This window comes from Myotis lucifugus, unplaced genomic scaffold (assembly GCF_000147115.1).
Source record: "Myotis lucifugus unplaced genomic scaffold, Myoluc2.0 scaffold_1012, whole genome shotgun sequence".
NCBI lineage: Eukaryota > Metazoa > Chordata > Mammalia > Chiroptera > Vespertilionidae > Myotis > Myotis lucifugus.
The window spans coordinates 62,326-78,652 of NW_005872060.1; the positions used below are offsets into that span (position 1 = coordinate 62,326).

At 43.2% G+C, this 16,327-nt stretch overlaps 1 protein-coding gene across 1 annotated transcript in view; it reads left to right on the forward strand.

Annotated features, from left to right (window-relative positions):
• The window catches only part of LOC102424071 (NACHT, LRR and PYD domains-containing protein 1-like), a 78,441-nt gene that overhangs the window by 61,096 nt on the left and 1,018 nt on the right, over positions 1 to 16,327 (forward strand). The window contains 3 exon segments of the mRNA XM_023747839.1: positions 8,863 to 9,122; positions 9,607 to 9,732; positions 12,787 to 12,928. Of these exon segments, the coding sequence (XP_023603607.1) occupies positions 8,863 to 9,122; positions 9,607 to 9,732; positions 12,787 to 12,928 (528 nt within the window).

The following is a 16,327-nucleotide window of genomic DNA, read 5'->3' on the forward strand; positions in this document are numbered from 1 at the left end:
AGTGGGGGGGGGGACCAGGCCAGAAGGGGAGGGCAGTGGGGGGCAATCAGGTCAGCAGGGGAGCAGTTAGGTGTCGATCAGGCTGGCAGGGGAGTGGTTAGGGGCTGATCAGGCTGGTAGGCAGAAGCAGTTAGGGGCAATCAGGCAGGCAGGCAGGCGAGCAGTTGGGAGCCAGCAGTCCTGAATTGTGAGAGGGATGTCTGACTCCCCATTTAGGTCCGATCCCACACCAGACAGTCAGACATCCCTCAATGGGCAGTCGGACATCCCTCGAGGGGTCCCAGATTGGAGAGGGTGCAGGCTGGGCTGAGGGACATACCCTCCCTACCCCATCCCCATGCACGAATTTTGTGCACCGGGCCTCTAGTTATTTAATAACGTGCTATTTAGCCTCCAGGTGTTTGAATGTTTTGGGGTGTTTTTACTGTAGTTGATTTCTAATTTTATTCCACTGTGATCTGAGAAGATGCTTGATATAATTTCAATCTTCTTGAACTTGTAGAGACTTGTTTTGTGTCCTAACATGTGGTCTATCTTTGTGAATGACCCATGTGCACTTGAGAAGAATGTATATTCTGCTGTGTTGGGGTGAAATGTTCTATAAATGTCAATTAAATCCATCTGATCCAGTGTGTCCTTTAGAGTCTTTGTTTCCTTGTTAAGTTTTTGTCTGGAAGATCTATCCAGCAAAGTCAGAGGGGTGTTAAAGTCGTCTACTATGACTGTATTGTTGTCGATCTCTCTGTTAAAGTCCTCTAGAAGTTCTTTATATATTTAGGTGCTCCCATATTGGGTGCATATATGTTTACCAGGATTATATCCTCTTGTTGGATTGATCCCTATAGTATTATGTAGTGACCTTTGGTGTCTCCTGTGATGGTCTTCATTTTAAAATCTATTTTGTTGGATATGAGTATTGTTACTCCAGCTTTTTTTTTCTTTCCCATTTGCATGGAAATTTTTTTCCATCCCTTCACACTCATCCTCTGTGTGTCTTTTGTTTTGAGGTGGCTCTCTTGTAGACAGCATATAGTTGAGTCATGTTTTTGTATTCATTTTGTACCCTATGCCTTTTGATTAGAGCATTTAATCCACTTACATTAGGTTATTATTGATAGGTATTTATTTATTGCCATTTTAATTCTGTATGGTTAGTTTTCGCTCTCTGTTTTTTCTTATTATAACAGTCCCTTTAGCATTTTGGCTGGCTTGGTGGTGATGTGCTTATTTAGCCTTTTTTTTTTTTTTTGTCTGAGAAGGTCTTTATTTGACTGTCTATTTTGAATGATAGCCTTGCTGGATATAGTAATCTTGATCTCAGATCCTTACTTTCCATTACCTTGAGTACTTCATGCCATTCCCTTCTGACCTATAGAGTTTCTGAAGAGAAATCAGGTGTCAGCCTTATGGGGACTCCTTTGTAGGTAACAGTTTTCTTTTCTCTTGCTGCATTTAAGATTCTCTCTTTGTCTTTAATTTTTGGCATTTTAATTATGATGTTTCTGGGCATGGGCCTATTTGGGTTCTTCTTGAATGGGGTTCTCTGTGCCTCCTGAACTTGTGTGACTTTTTCCTTTACCAAGTTAGGGAAGTTTGCTACCATTATTTCTTCAAACACCTTCTCTATGCCTTTCTTCCTTTCTGCCTCCTCTGACACACCTGCTATTCTAATATTGTTACATTTCATTTGTCCCGCAGCTCCCTTAAGTTCATTTTCTGTTTTTTAATTGTTTTTTTTCTTTTTTGGTTCTCTGATTGAGTGATATTTTCAACCCTGTTTTCTAAATCACTGATGTGATCCTCAGCTTCCCCTAATCTTCTGTGTATGCCTTCCAATGTATTCTTTATTTGTGTTATGTCATTCTTTATCTCAGACTGTTCTTTCTTCATAGTTACTATATCTTTTTTTCATGCTGTTGAGCAAATTTATCATCATTACTCTGAACTCTGTTTCAGATAAATTTCTTATCTCTGCTTCATTTACTCCTTCTGGAGAATTCTCTAATTCTTTCATTTGGGGGTTGTTTCTTTGTTTCCTTATTTGGGCTGTCTGTTTGGGTTTGTGACTATGTATTAGCTAGATCCTCTAACCCTCTCAATCTCTAGTGCAGCACAGTGTTAAAGGCTGTTTCTGGCTAATTAGATCAGGCAAAGATTCAAAACCTCCAGAGGCGGACTAATAGGATTCCAACTTGAATTGTCCCTCAGGCAACCTTCCTCAGGTGTGGGGAGAGGTTTTTCAACAGGGTGGGGCAGTTGCTTCTGTCTGGAGGCTAACTGTTATTTTTAATGTCTTAAGTGGCCTCAGAGCAAGGTGTTTTCCAATAGGGTGTGTCAACTGTCTTTCCCTCAGGCAAGGCAAATGTCTATGTGGGAAAGAAGACCTCCACTGTGTAAAGGAATGACTCAACCCAGGAAACTTGGGGTGTCTGCATTCTGAGCTCTATCCCCCATGTCCCCTGTCCTGGCTTCTGCTCTCACAGCTCCAGTCCACTTCACCCTCCCTCTGTGAGAGCACAAGGTGGGTGGCTCCACAGGGAATTTTGTGTGTTAGCCCTTTAAGAGGGTGCCTGAATTTTTAGCTGTCACTCTCTGGCAGATAGCACCCTGCTGCTTTTCATGGCAAGATGTTATGTGGGTACTCTTCCCAGTTTTGGTGTTCTCTGCTGGGGGGGCGCGGGAGCTTGGGAATTAGATCCCAGAGGTCTCAGTGGCAACCCCCCACAGCTGAGATATCTCTCAGGGTCTTCCGTTGCTGTCTGTGGGCACCTGTCCAGCCCTTTTGCACCTCCGCCCCTTATACCAGTATCTATGCAGTCTCCACTTTTGGTCCTCAGGTATCAGGGTTCTCTCCTGTGAGTTTTCCCTTGATTATTCAGGAAGTTTTTCTGTATTTAGTTGTAATTCCAATTTGTTCCTGGGAGCATGTCCGTGCAGCATCCACTTACTCTACCGCCATTTTTAATCCTCTAAAATAGACATTTTAAAACAAACTAAAATCAAGATAGCTTTCCACGAACAAATCCTTACTGAAGGAAAGTCTAAAGGATGTATTTCAAGCAAAATGATCACACATAGAAAGCATGGGGTGCAAGATGAAATGATCAGCAAAGATTCTGAGACACATCTGGGTAAATCTAACAAACCAATGACTAGATAAAGCAACAATAGTAATGCCTGATGTGTGGAGATTTTAAAAAGAGAGAGAACAAAGTGCCAACAACAATAGCAAGTTGAGTGTTAAAGAATCCGAAAGTCTTTGTGTAGTTCACAAGAGGATGAAGGCTGTACTAGAACTGCCATTTGGTTAAAATGCTGAAATACTTCAGTACTGATTAGGAAAGATAAATTCTCCACTTTTTGAGACAACAAGTGACCTGACAACATAATCCAGTGTTGCCACAGAGACAAGTAATGGGCCTGCACATGTGCAAGAATGGATGGGGTGGCTGAGACAACATGTCTCCATATCACCTAGGGATATGCAGCAAAGTCTGAGCCTCTTTGGTAGCAGGAGCAGTGTTGGTGGCAGGGGCTGAGGCACAGGCTTTCCAATCCAGGCCATGAGAAGCACACCCAGCCCAATGCTGGTTGCCTCAGACATAATGTCTATCAATTTAGTGAGAAAGTTAGAAGAACCTGATGCAATTCTCCATGTCAAATCATGACTCAGACAGAAACTGATGGAATTATGATGGAATGATTTAATAAACAGCTCCTGTTATAGCTTATATCAGTTGAAAGCTCTTTTTTGAAATGTATAGCTTGTTTGTATAATAAAGGGGGATATAGTTATAATGCTTCATTTACAGTCATGTACCAAATATCAATGGTTTGGTCAATGACAGACCACATATACAATGGTGGTATTCTGTATAGCCTAGGTGTATAGTGTTCTATATCATCTAGGTTTGTGTATGTGTACTCTGATATTTGCACAATGACAAAATTGTTAAAAGATGCATTTCTCAGAGCATATTGCCATAGTTCAGCAGTGCATGACTATATACATTGGTATATTGATTTAAAATGCCTTTCTAGTAGTTGAATATATTTGGTATCACTGCTAGGTAGAGGCATTGATTTACTTGAGGCTGTAAGTATGAACATTAAAATATATAATATTTATATGTATGTGTGTGTGTGTGTGTGTGTGTGTGTGTAAGAAGAATTTACAAACTAATAGAAAAATAAATAAAATGAGAAAGCTAAAAAAGCAAAGAACTGACCAGACCCAGAAGAGACTAATTAGTTGAGACCAAAGGTTTAGTAAACAATTCAAGCTACTCATCAGGAGGAGAGCTTGGTTACAGGAGCAACAGAGGTCAGTCCCAAGGGTGCAGAGGGAGATGAGAAATAGGTCAGGCTCTGTAGAGGCCCATTCACATGTGAAAAGTTGAGGAGAAGGTGCATAGGGCTCGCACAACAAGCTGGAACTGGTTAATTCTTTCCACCTAACCATCTATAGAGTGATGAACCATGCCACCACAACAAACATTTTGCCCATTCTTCAAAGTGAGACCTTGGCCCTGGCATCTCCAAGTGCTTTGTCAGGGAATTAGGGGCTTGGCCAATAGAGTCAATAGATTCAGCTCTGCCCAGGTCTGTTATTGGCTTGGGATGCTCAGGGCTACAAAGCCACTCCCTGCTCTACACCAGGGTATTCCAGGAGGAAAAACCTCATGTGTCTAAGGCCTGGAGTCAGAATGTACCAACAGGGCCCAAGAGGACAAGATGTGCCTTAGCTCCTGCTCCTAAATCATACTACTATCTTGGTGGTGGTGGGGGAGGTGAGTTGGCTCCTCCCTGTCATGAGGACACCCTAGCCATGCCTTGGTCAGTCTTGTACCTCCTTCTGGTTGATTTAGGAAATGGGATTTACCCAAAGAACAGGAATCTGTTCAAGCATACACAATCTAGCCTAAGCTTTTGAGACGGAAAGTCATATCTGGACAGGAGTGAATTCACCTGGTGGCACTTTTCTTTGAGGGGTCCTGGGACTTGGTTAATAATTACAACTATAGACTGATACTGAGCATTCTGTGTCCCATATCATGCAAGTCAGCTACATATATGCTCATGTCATCTTGATGGATATACCTATGAGGAAATTGAAGCTCAGAGAGGTGAAGATACTTGCCCAGAGTTGAGAGTCTCACCCAGGTATATTACCACCAGGAAAAGAGCTACACCAATACTCACTCCAGGTCTACCCAAGCCCGTGTCCACCAGCGTTCTCTAGGCCAAATTCTGGACCTCACCCTTTAACCAGTCGGGACTATTCCTTTGGGATACTATACAAAAAACAAGAGGCAAAATGCACAAAGTCTCCTTGTAGCTCACTGTGCTGAGCCCAGTCAAGAAACCAAGACCCAGGAATCCCTGTTGCCTGCTATCTGGGCTGAAGCTTCTTGTTATCCTGGAAACAATGACCTCAGTGACTAATAGTGGTCTCATTTAGGAATTTGGCACTAGCTGCTTTTTACGAGGTCCTACGTGCAGTTCTTAATCCTCTCAGTCCTAGGCAAGCCAGGACAGCTGGTCACCTTAGCAAGAAGGCAAGTTGGATACACACACAGCACCATCCAGAATTCAGTCAAAGTTAGTGTGGCACAGAGTTTAAGTGCCGCTAAATATGGTCTGAGAACAGGGATCTCAGCCAGGGCTGTAGCTGACGTGTGACCTTTGAAAAAGCACTTCCCTCCAGGAGCTTCAGTTCTCCCATCTGACACATGAGGACATTCCAGTTGCATGGAGGGTAAGGTGACAGCATCCAATTAATGTCACCACGGCAGTGCAAAGTGCACCACCTCTTGGATAACCAATTTGGCAAAACCTGGCAAGTCATAGAATTGGTCACATCCTTTTGCACACTTTCTTTTTTTTTAATTTTTTAAAATCTTTATTGTTCAGATTACATTTGTTCCTCTTCCCCCCCCCCCATAACTCCCCTCCTCCCAGTTCCCGCCCCACCCTCCGCCCTCACTCCCATCCACTGTCCTCATCCATAGGTGCACGATTTTTGTCCAGTCTCTTCCCGCATCTTCCATTCACCTTTCCCCCCCAAGAATAGTCTGTGCATTCCCTTTCTATGTCCCTGATTCATTATAATCACCAGTTCATTCTGTACATCAGATTATTTATTCACTTGATTCTTAGATTCACTTGTTGATAGATGCATGTTTGTTGTTCACTATTTGTATCTTTACCTTTTTCTTCTTCCTCTTCTTAAAGGATACCTTTCAGCATTTCGTATAATACTGGTTTAGTGGTGATGAAGTCCTTTAGCTTTTCCTTATCTGTGAAGCTCTTTATCTGACCTTCAATTCTGAATGATAGCTTTACTGGATAAAATAATCTTGATTGTAGGTTCTTGCTCTTCATCACTTTGAATATTTATTGCCACTCCCTTCTGGCCTGCAAAGTTTCTGTTGAGAAATCAGCTGACAGTCGTATGGGTATTCCCTTGTAGGTAACTGAGTTTCTTTCTCTTGCTGCTTTTAAGATTCTCTCTTTGTCTTTTGCTCTTGGCATTTTAATGATGATGTGTCTTGGTGTGGTCCTCTTTGGATTCCTTTTGTTCTCTGCGCTTCCTGGACCTGTAAGTCTATTTCTTTCACCAGGTGGGGGAAGTTTTCTGTCATTATTTCTTCAAATAGGTTTTCAATATCTTGCTCTGTCTCATCTTCTGGTACCCCTATAATTCTGATGTTGGTACGTTTGAAGCTGTCTCAGAGGCTCCTTACACTATCTTCGTATTTTTGGGTTCTTTTTTCATTTTGCTTTTCTGGTTGGGAGTTTCTCGCTTCTTTGCATTTCAAATCTTTGACTTGATTCTTGCCCTCCTCTGGTCTGCTGTTGGGAGTCTGTATAATATTCTTTATTTCAGTCAGTGTATGCTTACTTTCTAGATGGTCCTTTATCACACCATCGAGGGTCTCATTAGATTTCCTGTACATCTCATCAAGTTTATCGACAGTCTCTAGAAGCCTCTTGAGAGACCTCAAAAGTGTGGTTCTGAACTCAATATCCTCCCTTGATAGTTTTGTCCTGTTTCTTTGTCTCCGCATTTTTTACGCTTTCTTGGTACACCCCCTAGTGGTCTTTGTGCGCAGTCTTGTTGTAGTTAAGCCCTGATTGTTGTAGTTAATACTAGAGGGATTTGACCACCAGGCTGACTGGCTGTGAGAATCAGCTGTGTGGAAAACTTCTGTCCTCTGGAGAGGTGCTAATCTAGCCTTTGCCTGAGGTGATCCGGCAAATGGCTCTGCGCAGGGCTTGGGCGGGGCGGGCTCAACAGGGCGGGCAGAGCAAGCAGTTATGGCTGCTCTCAGTCCCGTTCCCAGAGGCTCTGCTTCTCAGAACCCCGGCCGCCGCTGCCAACCTCGGAGAGAAAGCTGCCCTCAGATTCCAACTTATGCCGGACAATCCCGCTTCTCCCATCTGAGTCTGAGTCCCTAGAGACTCGCCCGTATCTGGAGCCCAGAGTCTGAGATTCACTCCCGACCAAAAACGACAACCGCGCCCTCAGCCACCAGCCCGCTTTGCGCGCGCACCTAGGTACCTTTATATTTTCCACACTGCTCCTCCTCTGAGCCTCGGTTTGCTGTTCTCTTTCCTTCTAGTTGAAGAGTCTCTCCTCAGCCAGCTTTCCTGTGGTTCTGGGTGATGTCTGTTCCGTCTTTTAGTTGTATTTTTGAAGTGGTTGTTTGCGGCAGCAGTCTCCGGTGTTTACCTATGCCGCCATCTTGGTTCTCCTGCACACTTTCTTATCCCTTAGGACTTACAATTCCAAGGTAATAGCTCAAGGGAAATAGAAAAGTTCTTTGCAGAAACATGTGCATTGAAGGACTATCTATCATGGCAAAGAGGCAACCTCAACACTAAAACAAGAAGCAGTGAACTAGGGATGCTACATCCACTAGGAGGGATCAAGTACTGCAGTCATTAGAAAGGTCCACAGGCTCTTGGGGAAATTTAAACCAGCTTGGGAAAGGCAAAGTGTCATGGTTCAAAATGAAAAGGTGTTGCTATAGAGAAAGACTAATGGAAAAGGGAAAGATGGTAATAATAGTTGTACTGCTTGGTAAGATCAGATGTAAATATTTCTGCATTTTGTCAGGTGGTGTATATCACTATGATGTTATTTTTCACACACACATAAGAAGGAATTAATAAACGAGAAAACTTTTGCTGTAGTCTCCACAGCCACTCTTGGATTAAATCAGTCAGCCATGTGCTGATTGGTGCCCATGCAAACCAAGGGCCTGTGAGCCTTGCTGGATGTCCCTGTGCTGCCCAGAAATGGCCTGCATTGCAACAATTGCCAGGCAACACAGATGGAGCCAGGACTCCTGACATTTAGACCAGTGTATCTCCCACAACCAGCCTTCATCCCTCAAGCTCTCTATTGTGGTGACAATGTCCACACCTGGTACACGGTCAGAGATTTTGGCTGCAATCAAAGAAACCAATTCTGGCTGATTTGGGCAGAAAAGGAATGTATAAGAATATTATCGAGTAGCTCATAGACTTTAGAAACAATTAGACACAAGCATTAAAAGAAAAGAAGACATTGACCAAATAATACTGAGAAGCCAAGAATACAGCCAAATTCCACGGAGGAAAAATATGGAGAAGCTAGGCTATCGTAAAGGTTTGGCTTGAGTGGCTTCTCGCGATGCTCCCACTCTGGAAAACCTACTGACCACAACCCCAAAAGGGCCCAGACCCAGGATGCTGCCTTCCCTGCTGGGTTCCCCAGATAGGCCACTGAGTCTATGCCTAAGGACCCCACTGCCCCAGGCATACATGACTCAGTGAGGGCACCAAATGCTCACCTTTCAAATTTATTCTTTTCAGGGCAACATATGGACATATCCTGGTTCCAAGTGGCCCACATTAAAGAGGATGGGATACTCATGGAGAAGCCAGCCAGTGTGGAGCCACATTACATAGTCCTGGAGAACCCTAGCTTCTCCCCCATGGGCGTTCTACTGAGAATGATCCACACAGCCCTGTGCATTCCTGTCATCTCCAACGTGTTGCTCTACTATCGCCTCCAATCCGAGGAAGTCAACTTCCACCTCTACCTAATCCCCAGCGACTGTACCATTCAAAAGGTTGCCCCAATAGCTGGAAAGGACAGGCCAGGATGGGCTGACAGAGACATGACATGCATCCAGAGAGCTCCCTAGATGGGTCAACAGGGCTTAAGTATGGGACATGGGCTGGTCTCCTGTCTCTAAGGCCTCCCTCGACTGGGCTCACTGCTTCACTACTCATTGCTAGACACCTTTTGCAGCTTCTTTCCAGGAGTCAGAAGGATGGGAGGGCTCCCTGCCCAGAGCTGCACCCACTCCACCATTCTCACTTCTTCTCTAGCAATGCCCCAATTCACACCCTGAGTACAGCACTGCCCAAGTGTGGGGATCTCTGTGTAGCAGTCATTGGGGTAGGAGAGTTCATGGGTGGTATAACCCTTTCACCCACATAAATATGTGGAAACACCACCTGACCTTGTTCAGACCAGATTCCATAGGGTGGAATCTCTCGATTGGACCACAGAAACCCTCCTTTCTTAATCAGTGTCTGTATGCCCCTTAGGCCATAGATGATGAGGAAAAGAAGTTCCAGTTTTTTCAAATACGCAAGCCACCTCCGCTGACACCACTCTACATGGGCTCCCGATATACTGTGTCTGGTTCAGACAAGTTGAAAATAATCCCTGAGGTGAGAACTCTAAATATCCCCTCCTCCCTGAGAGGTAATGCTTGGGAATAGCTGTGAGGCAGGTTCCAGAGCTTCCCCAGGGGCAGGCCCAATTAGGGTTGGGCAGACAGCGAGTGGAATTTTGGGTAAGCAGGAATGCTTCAAAGATTGGGAGAAAGGAGGATAGTAAGAGGCAGGTTCATATTCAGGATAGGGATAACAATGGGTTTGATTTAGGGGATCTGAGAAGTGTTAGGCTATAGGGTGTTGATGCTCTTCAAGCAAAACCAATAGGAACACACCTGTAGCTGAACACAGTGGGATTATTACTCATTGCAGTGAGAGAACACACACCAATGAGAACCGTGGGGCCCGTCACATCAAAAGACACAGAAAGAACCTATTTCAGGATTTGGGCCTTAGTTGGGTAATTCAGGGAAGATCTAAGGAAATGGAGATTTGGTCTAGATCTGGTATTGTCAGAAGGTAGGGCAATTCTATGATTGGGAACCTCTACACTTTTTCTCTCTAAGAAGGGTAAGCACCACAATTGTGAAGGTATAATTGCTAAAATAGCTCATTTTGAAGTGGGGGGAAGTTTGGCAACTGTGAGATTGTATGTGTTCAACAGGAGGATAGCACAGCACAGATGGTAGCATCAGATTAGTTTGTAATAACAATGAGGTCTAGTTGTGAGCATCATATCAGGTCTGGGCATCAGGGGCTGTCTTCTATCCTTTCTCAGTCTCCCCTTTTCACCAAATTGAATGACGTCAGGCCACTGGACATTCATCCATGATATCCAAATGCTCACCATTGCCAAGATTTGTTGCTTAGGGTCAGATTTTCACTGAATGATAGTTTGCAGTTCAACCAGAGTGGATCTTTCTTTTTTTCCCTTCTGTTCTGAGATGAGTCCTTGGACCACTTGAAGTGACAATGACAGATGGAATACATTTCCAGGAGTAATGAGGAAACGTTATATAACTTTTAAGTTGAGAAACATGAATCTAACAATGAATACCTTAGATTTTCCTGCTGTTTCAGATCTTAACAAGGGATGAGAGACATGATTCAGTCATTCACCACACATTTACCCAGTGCCAACCATGTGCTGTCTTCATTTGTGATAGTCCAGTGAACAAGACAGACAAGGCCCTGCTCTTGGGAAGATGACATTCTGGTGGATGAGACCTACATCATTAAAGAAATGGACCTAGAACCATGAAGTTCTGTGAGGAAAACACAACTATGTCACTTAAGAGAGTGACTTGGGCTGTTTTATATTGGGTGGTCAGGGGAAGAGCCGCTGAGCAGTGACATATAAGCTGAGACCTGAGTGACAATAAGGGCCCTAGGAGGTGAATATCTGTAACGAAGCACTTCAGGTGCAGAGGAGAGAGAACCAGGCACCCTTAATCCCTCTACATAACAAATAGGAGGTCAGTGTGGCAGAGCTTAATGAGTGTAGTAAGATGGAGTCGCAAAAGAGACAGAGGTTTCCTAGGGCCCATCAACTCTGCTGCCCTGATGTGGAGTTTGGATTTTGTTCTAAGTGCGATGACAAGATCTCAGAGGTTGTTGCTTGGTAATACAAGGCCTGCTTTAGTTTCAGTCATAGATGCCTCTGGCTGCTGGGTAAGAATGTGTGATAAGAAGACAAGAGTGAAAACAAAAGACAAATCAAAAGGCCATTGCTATGGTACCTGCAGGAGCTTCAGATGCCTTGATTAGGGAAAAAGCAGCTGAGATGAGATAAGTTGATGGATGCAGCGGTCTCAACCTGTGGGTTGTGAACAATGAAAATACATCCTGCATATCAGATATATTTACATTATGATTCATAACAGTAGCAAAATTACAGTTATGAAGTAGCAATGAAAATAATTTTATGGTTGGGGATCACTGCAACATGAGGAACTGTATTAAAGGGTTGCAGCATTAGGAAGGTTGAGAACCACTTAAGGGTATATGTTGCAAGTACAGTCAATAGAACTTGATTTATCAGAGAGAAAGCTAGAAGAAGAAGGAGGAGGAGGAGGAGGAGGAGGAGGAGGAGGAGAAGAAAAAGAAGAAGAAGAAGAAGAAGAAGAAGAAGAAGAAGAAGAAGAAGAAGAAGAAGAAGAAGAAGAAGAAGAAGAAAAGCTAAGAATTAAAAATGATGCCTGAATATGGAATATGGATATTCAGTGGTGGTAGTGCCATTTACTGCATGTGGGGAAACTGAGGAGGGAACATTTTTTGGAAGACAGTTTGGAATCAAGAGTCATCTCAAATGTGATTTAGAAAAGGGGATGGATATAAATTTTCTGTTGATTAAAAGTGGGTCAAGCTGGGAGATGGGAGTGGCCTGGGAAAGGTCAATGGGGGGAAAGGAGACATATGTAATACTTTAAACAATAAAGAATTTAAATTTAAAAAATACATAATAACCCTAGCCAGTTTGGCTCAGTGGATAGAGCGTTGGCCTATGGACTGAAGGGTCCCAGGTTTCGATTCCGCTCAAGGGCACATTCCTGGGTTGCGAGCTCAATCCAAAGTGCAGGAGGTAGCCAATCAATGGTTCACTCTCATCATTGATGTTTATCTCTCTTTCTCTCCCTTCCTCTCTGAAATCAATAAAAATCTATTTTTTAAAAAATACATAATACTTGGTAATGTTAATAAACTACTATGTTACTATCTTTTTTTAAAAAAAAAAAGTATGTCAAGCTTAGGATCCATTAAGAAGACAGGCTTTGGCCTGGAGAAATGAGAATTTGGGTTCAAGATGGGGTAGATGGAGGAAGAAGGATCTGGTTCACGATTAAGATAAAAGGATCTGGTTTAGGATGTGTGAGCACTATTACGGGTGAGTCCTGACTCATCCATGGGGTACCCAGCCATGTCCTCTTCCTTCTGAGTCAGGATTTGTGGAAAATGAGGAAGAGAGCAGTGCCTGAGGTGGCATTAATTTCAGTAGAGATCATCCCCAGGGTCCCCATGGGGCTGAGCAGGGCCAAGAAGGTGTCAGGTGGGGAGACACCTCACTTGCAGGATGGATGGTGGCTTCTCACATCACCACTTTTTCTTCAGGAACTGGAGCTCTGCTATCGAAGCCCTGGGAAACCCCAGCTCTTCTCTGAGTTCTACGTTGGTCATCTGGGGTCGGGGATCTGGCTGCAGATTAAAAGCAAAGACGATGAGACTGTGGTATGGGAGGCCTTGGTGAAATCAGGTAAAGTCAAGACAAGTCCAGAGAGCTCAGTGGTGGGAAACAAAGTCAATAAAAGAGCCGCCTCTCTCTCTCTCTCTCTCTCTCTCTCTCTCTCTCTCTCTCTCTCTCTGTGTGTGTGTGTGTGTGTGTGTGTGATCACAATTTGCTGATGAGAGTAGTCCACAGAAGTTATGTGATTTTTTTCTAGTTACATAACAGTTGGTGTGACTAGAATTTGAATTAAAGTTGGTCTGACTCTAAGCTCCATTCTCTCTCCCATGCACCATGGTGTCTCTACACTGCCCTTGATTTAACTGATTTTGACACCCACAAGGCATTTGGCAAAACTTCTCACAATTGATTGGATATGAGATGAAAAAATAATAACTAGACAGTTACATAGTTATATGAATTAAGCCAATTATGGCAATAGCACATACACTAACCTGGATCATTCAGATATTTTCAAAGTAGACAAGAGGGAATCAAATAATGAACTTTGAGGAATGAATGTAACTTTTCAGTCTCTTAAACCAGCACCAACACGTCCAAGAAGCAAAATCCCTCAAAAGTCCTTCTAGGGCTCGCTGGTGTTGCTCAGTGGGTAAGGGTCAATCCATGAATCAGGAGGTCGTGGTTTGATTCCCAGTCAGGACACATGCCCGGGTTGTGGGCACGATCCCCAGTAGGGGACATGCAGGAGGCAGCCTATCAATGATTCTCTCTCATCATTGATGTTTCTAATTCTCTCTGACTCTCCCTTACTCTCTCTGCATCAATAATAAAAACATATTTTAAAAATAAAAGTCCTCCTAGGAAAAAGCAGATCATGTTCAATGTTAAAGCATAGTGAATCTGGCCCTCTGCAGTGTAGGTCAGTAGTTAGAGTGTCAGCCCATGGACCAAAGGGTACCAGTTTAATTCCCTGTCAAAGGTAGATACCTCAGTTGCAGGTTCCATCCCCGGGCCCAGTCAGGGTGCATGTGGGAAGCAACCAATCAATGTATTTCTCTCACATTGATGATTCTCTCTCACTCTCATTCTCTCTCTCTCTCTCTCTCTCTCTCTCTCTCTCTCTCTCTTTTTCCTCCCTCCCTTCTACTCTCTCTGGAAATTAATGGAAAAAATATCCTCAGGAAAGGATTAACAACAACAAAAATATATATATAGTGAATCTGCCTCCTGAGGTGCCACAACAGGCTTTCCAGGGAGGAGAAAGATAATGGTCTTTACTCTTCTTGGCTCGGGCGCAATCACAGGTGTGGACTAACCAGCCCCAGCATCAGACCTCCTTTGAATCTCACTCTGGCACTTACTTGCTGGGTGATCTTGGGAAAATGACTTCACCCTTTTGAGTGTCAGATTCCTCATTTATAAAAAGAGGGTCATATTGCCTAACCTGTAGGATTGTTGAAAGATTTAATAAATTATGTACATCAAGCAGGTCAAACTCAAAGGCTAACACGGGCCAAATAAACATAGTTTAAGTTTATGTGGGCCGCAAATAAACGGAAGCTTCAATTTTCATAGAAATGTAGGTTTATTTCAATAGAGACATGCTGAATACAAAGGACTAGAATAAATGAGTCATCGTTAACATAAAATAATAGAATATTTTAATAAAAATTAATATTTTTTTAACATTAACTTACCAGACACTGAATAACTGCACAAATTAATAAGCGTAAGGCAAATAAACCTGTTTTTCTTGTTCTCTGAAAGTGAAATATTTCCTGTTGTGCACACCAAATAAGTCAGTCCAAGACTAATGACGTGACAACCCGCTGCTAAAATATACGCTGCTAGAATTAGTGGAGAGAAATGGTGCACCTGAGTGTAAGGCACGTAAGGGAAATGAATGCAACACGATTATGTAATCAGTCATTAGTGAACATTGTAGTTCGTCATTAATAATTATGTATAACAGGATATTGTAAAAATTAAGTTACAAAATTTTTATTAAAACATTTCTTACATACCGTTATATAGGCTGGGCCACAAAAATATTCATTGTGGGCTGCATGTGGCCTGCGGGGCCCGAAGATTGACATCCTTGATGTACATGCATATCTCATGCAGTGGTCCTTATAAATCAGGGATAGGGAACCTTTTTTCTGCAAGGGCCATTTGGATATGTATAACATCATTTGTGAGTCGTACAAAATTATCAACTTAAAAATTAGCCTACTGTCCTAGCCAGTTTGGCTCAGTGGATAGAGCATCAGCCTGTGGACTAAAGGGTCCTGGATTTGATTCCAGTCAAGGATATGGACCTCGGTTGCAGGCTGTATCCCTGGACATGGTCAGGGCCCATGTTTCTCTCTGTCTCTCCCCCTCCCTTCCACTCTCTCTAAAAATCAATAGAAAAATATACTCAGGTGAAGATTAACACACACACACACACACACACACACACACACCCTGCTATGTTTGGTCAAAAATTTAATTAACTCACCCCTAATGCCTTGGCAGGGGCAGACAAAATGATTTCATGGCCTTATACAGCCCATGGGCTAGACGTTCCCTACCCTTGTTATAAATAGTAGCAGTATTATAATTTATCCTTATGTTAAATGATCTTCTTAATTCTGCTCTTTGGAGCTGACAAAAGAATTTATCTCCACCCCCATGGGAAAGCCCTTCAGGTACCTGAAGATGGATCCTAGCCTCCCTTAAGTCTCCTCCTGTGCAAGTTAAACATCTCTATTTTCTTCCATCATTCCTCTCACATTTTGGATTTTAACATCTATGCCTCCTCAGTAGATGTGCCCATTTGAGGACGAGTCAGGATAGACTCTAAGACTGTCCAGTCAGCATGGAGGACATGGGACACCCTCCTCCCTCCATCCAAGTGAACCCGCTGCTCCCAACACCACAACCGGAGCTCCCCTGTGTTTGACTTCCCTCCCACACTGTCAGGTCACACTGAACTTGGGTCTGCTCAAAACCTCAGGCCATGTCCACAGGGGCTGCTGTGGACTCCCCCTTCCTCTCCATATGCAAGTAATTATTTAATCCCCTTTTTGTTGTTGTTTTTGTTTGTTTTTTTCCATTGAAATTCACCTATTACTCTGAGGTGCTAAGATGTTCTTGATGTTAATTCTTGATTCTGACATCAGACTCCAGAACAAACAGTGTGGGAGTCAACGTGCAAAAAAGGTCAAGGAGGTAGATTTACGCTCAGAATAAGGAGATCTCAGAGTTGAAGATTTCTAGCAAAGGTCTCGGCTATTTCTCCACCAGAGTTCCATTCAGGCCAAGACAGAATTAAACCCTGTGCAAAGGGGTGTAAATGGGAAAATTGGGCCTCAGTTTCCCAATAGGCAAGAAGAAATGATTCATCAACATTTTCTCTAAGGGCACTTGCAACCCTTAATCCTTATTCTGTCAGAATTAGTCTGTAGCTTGTTCTCAGAATAA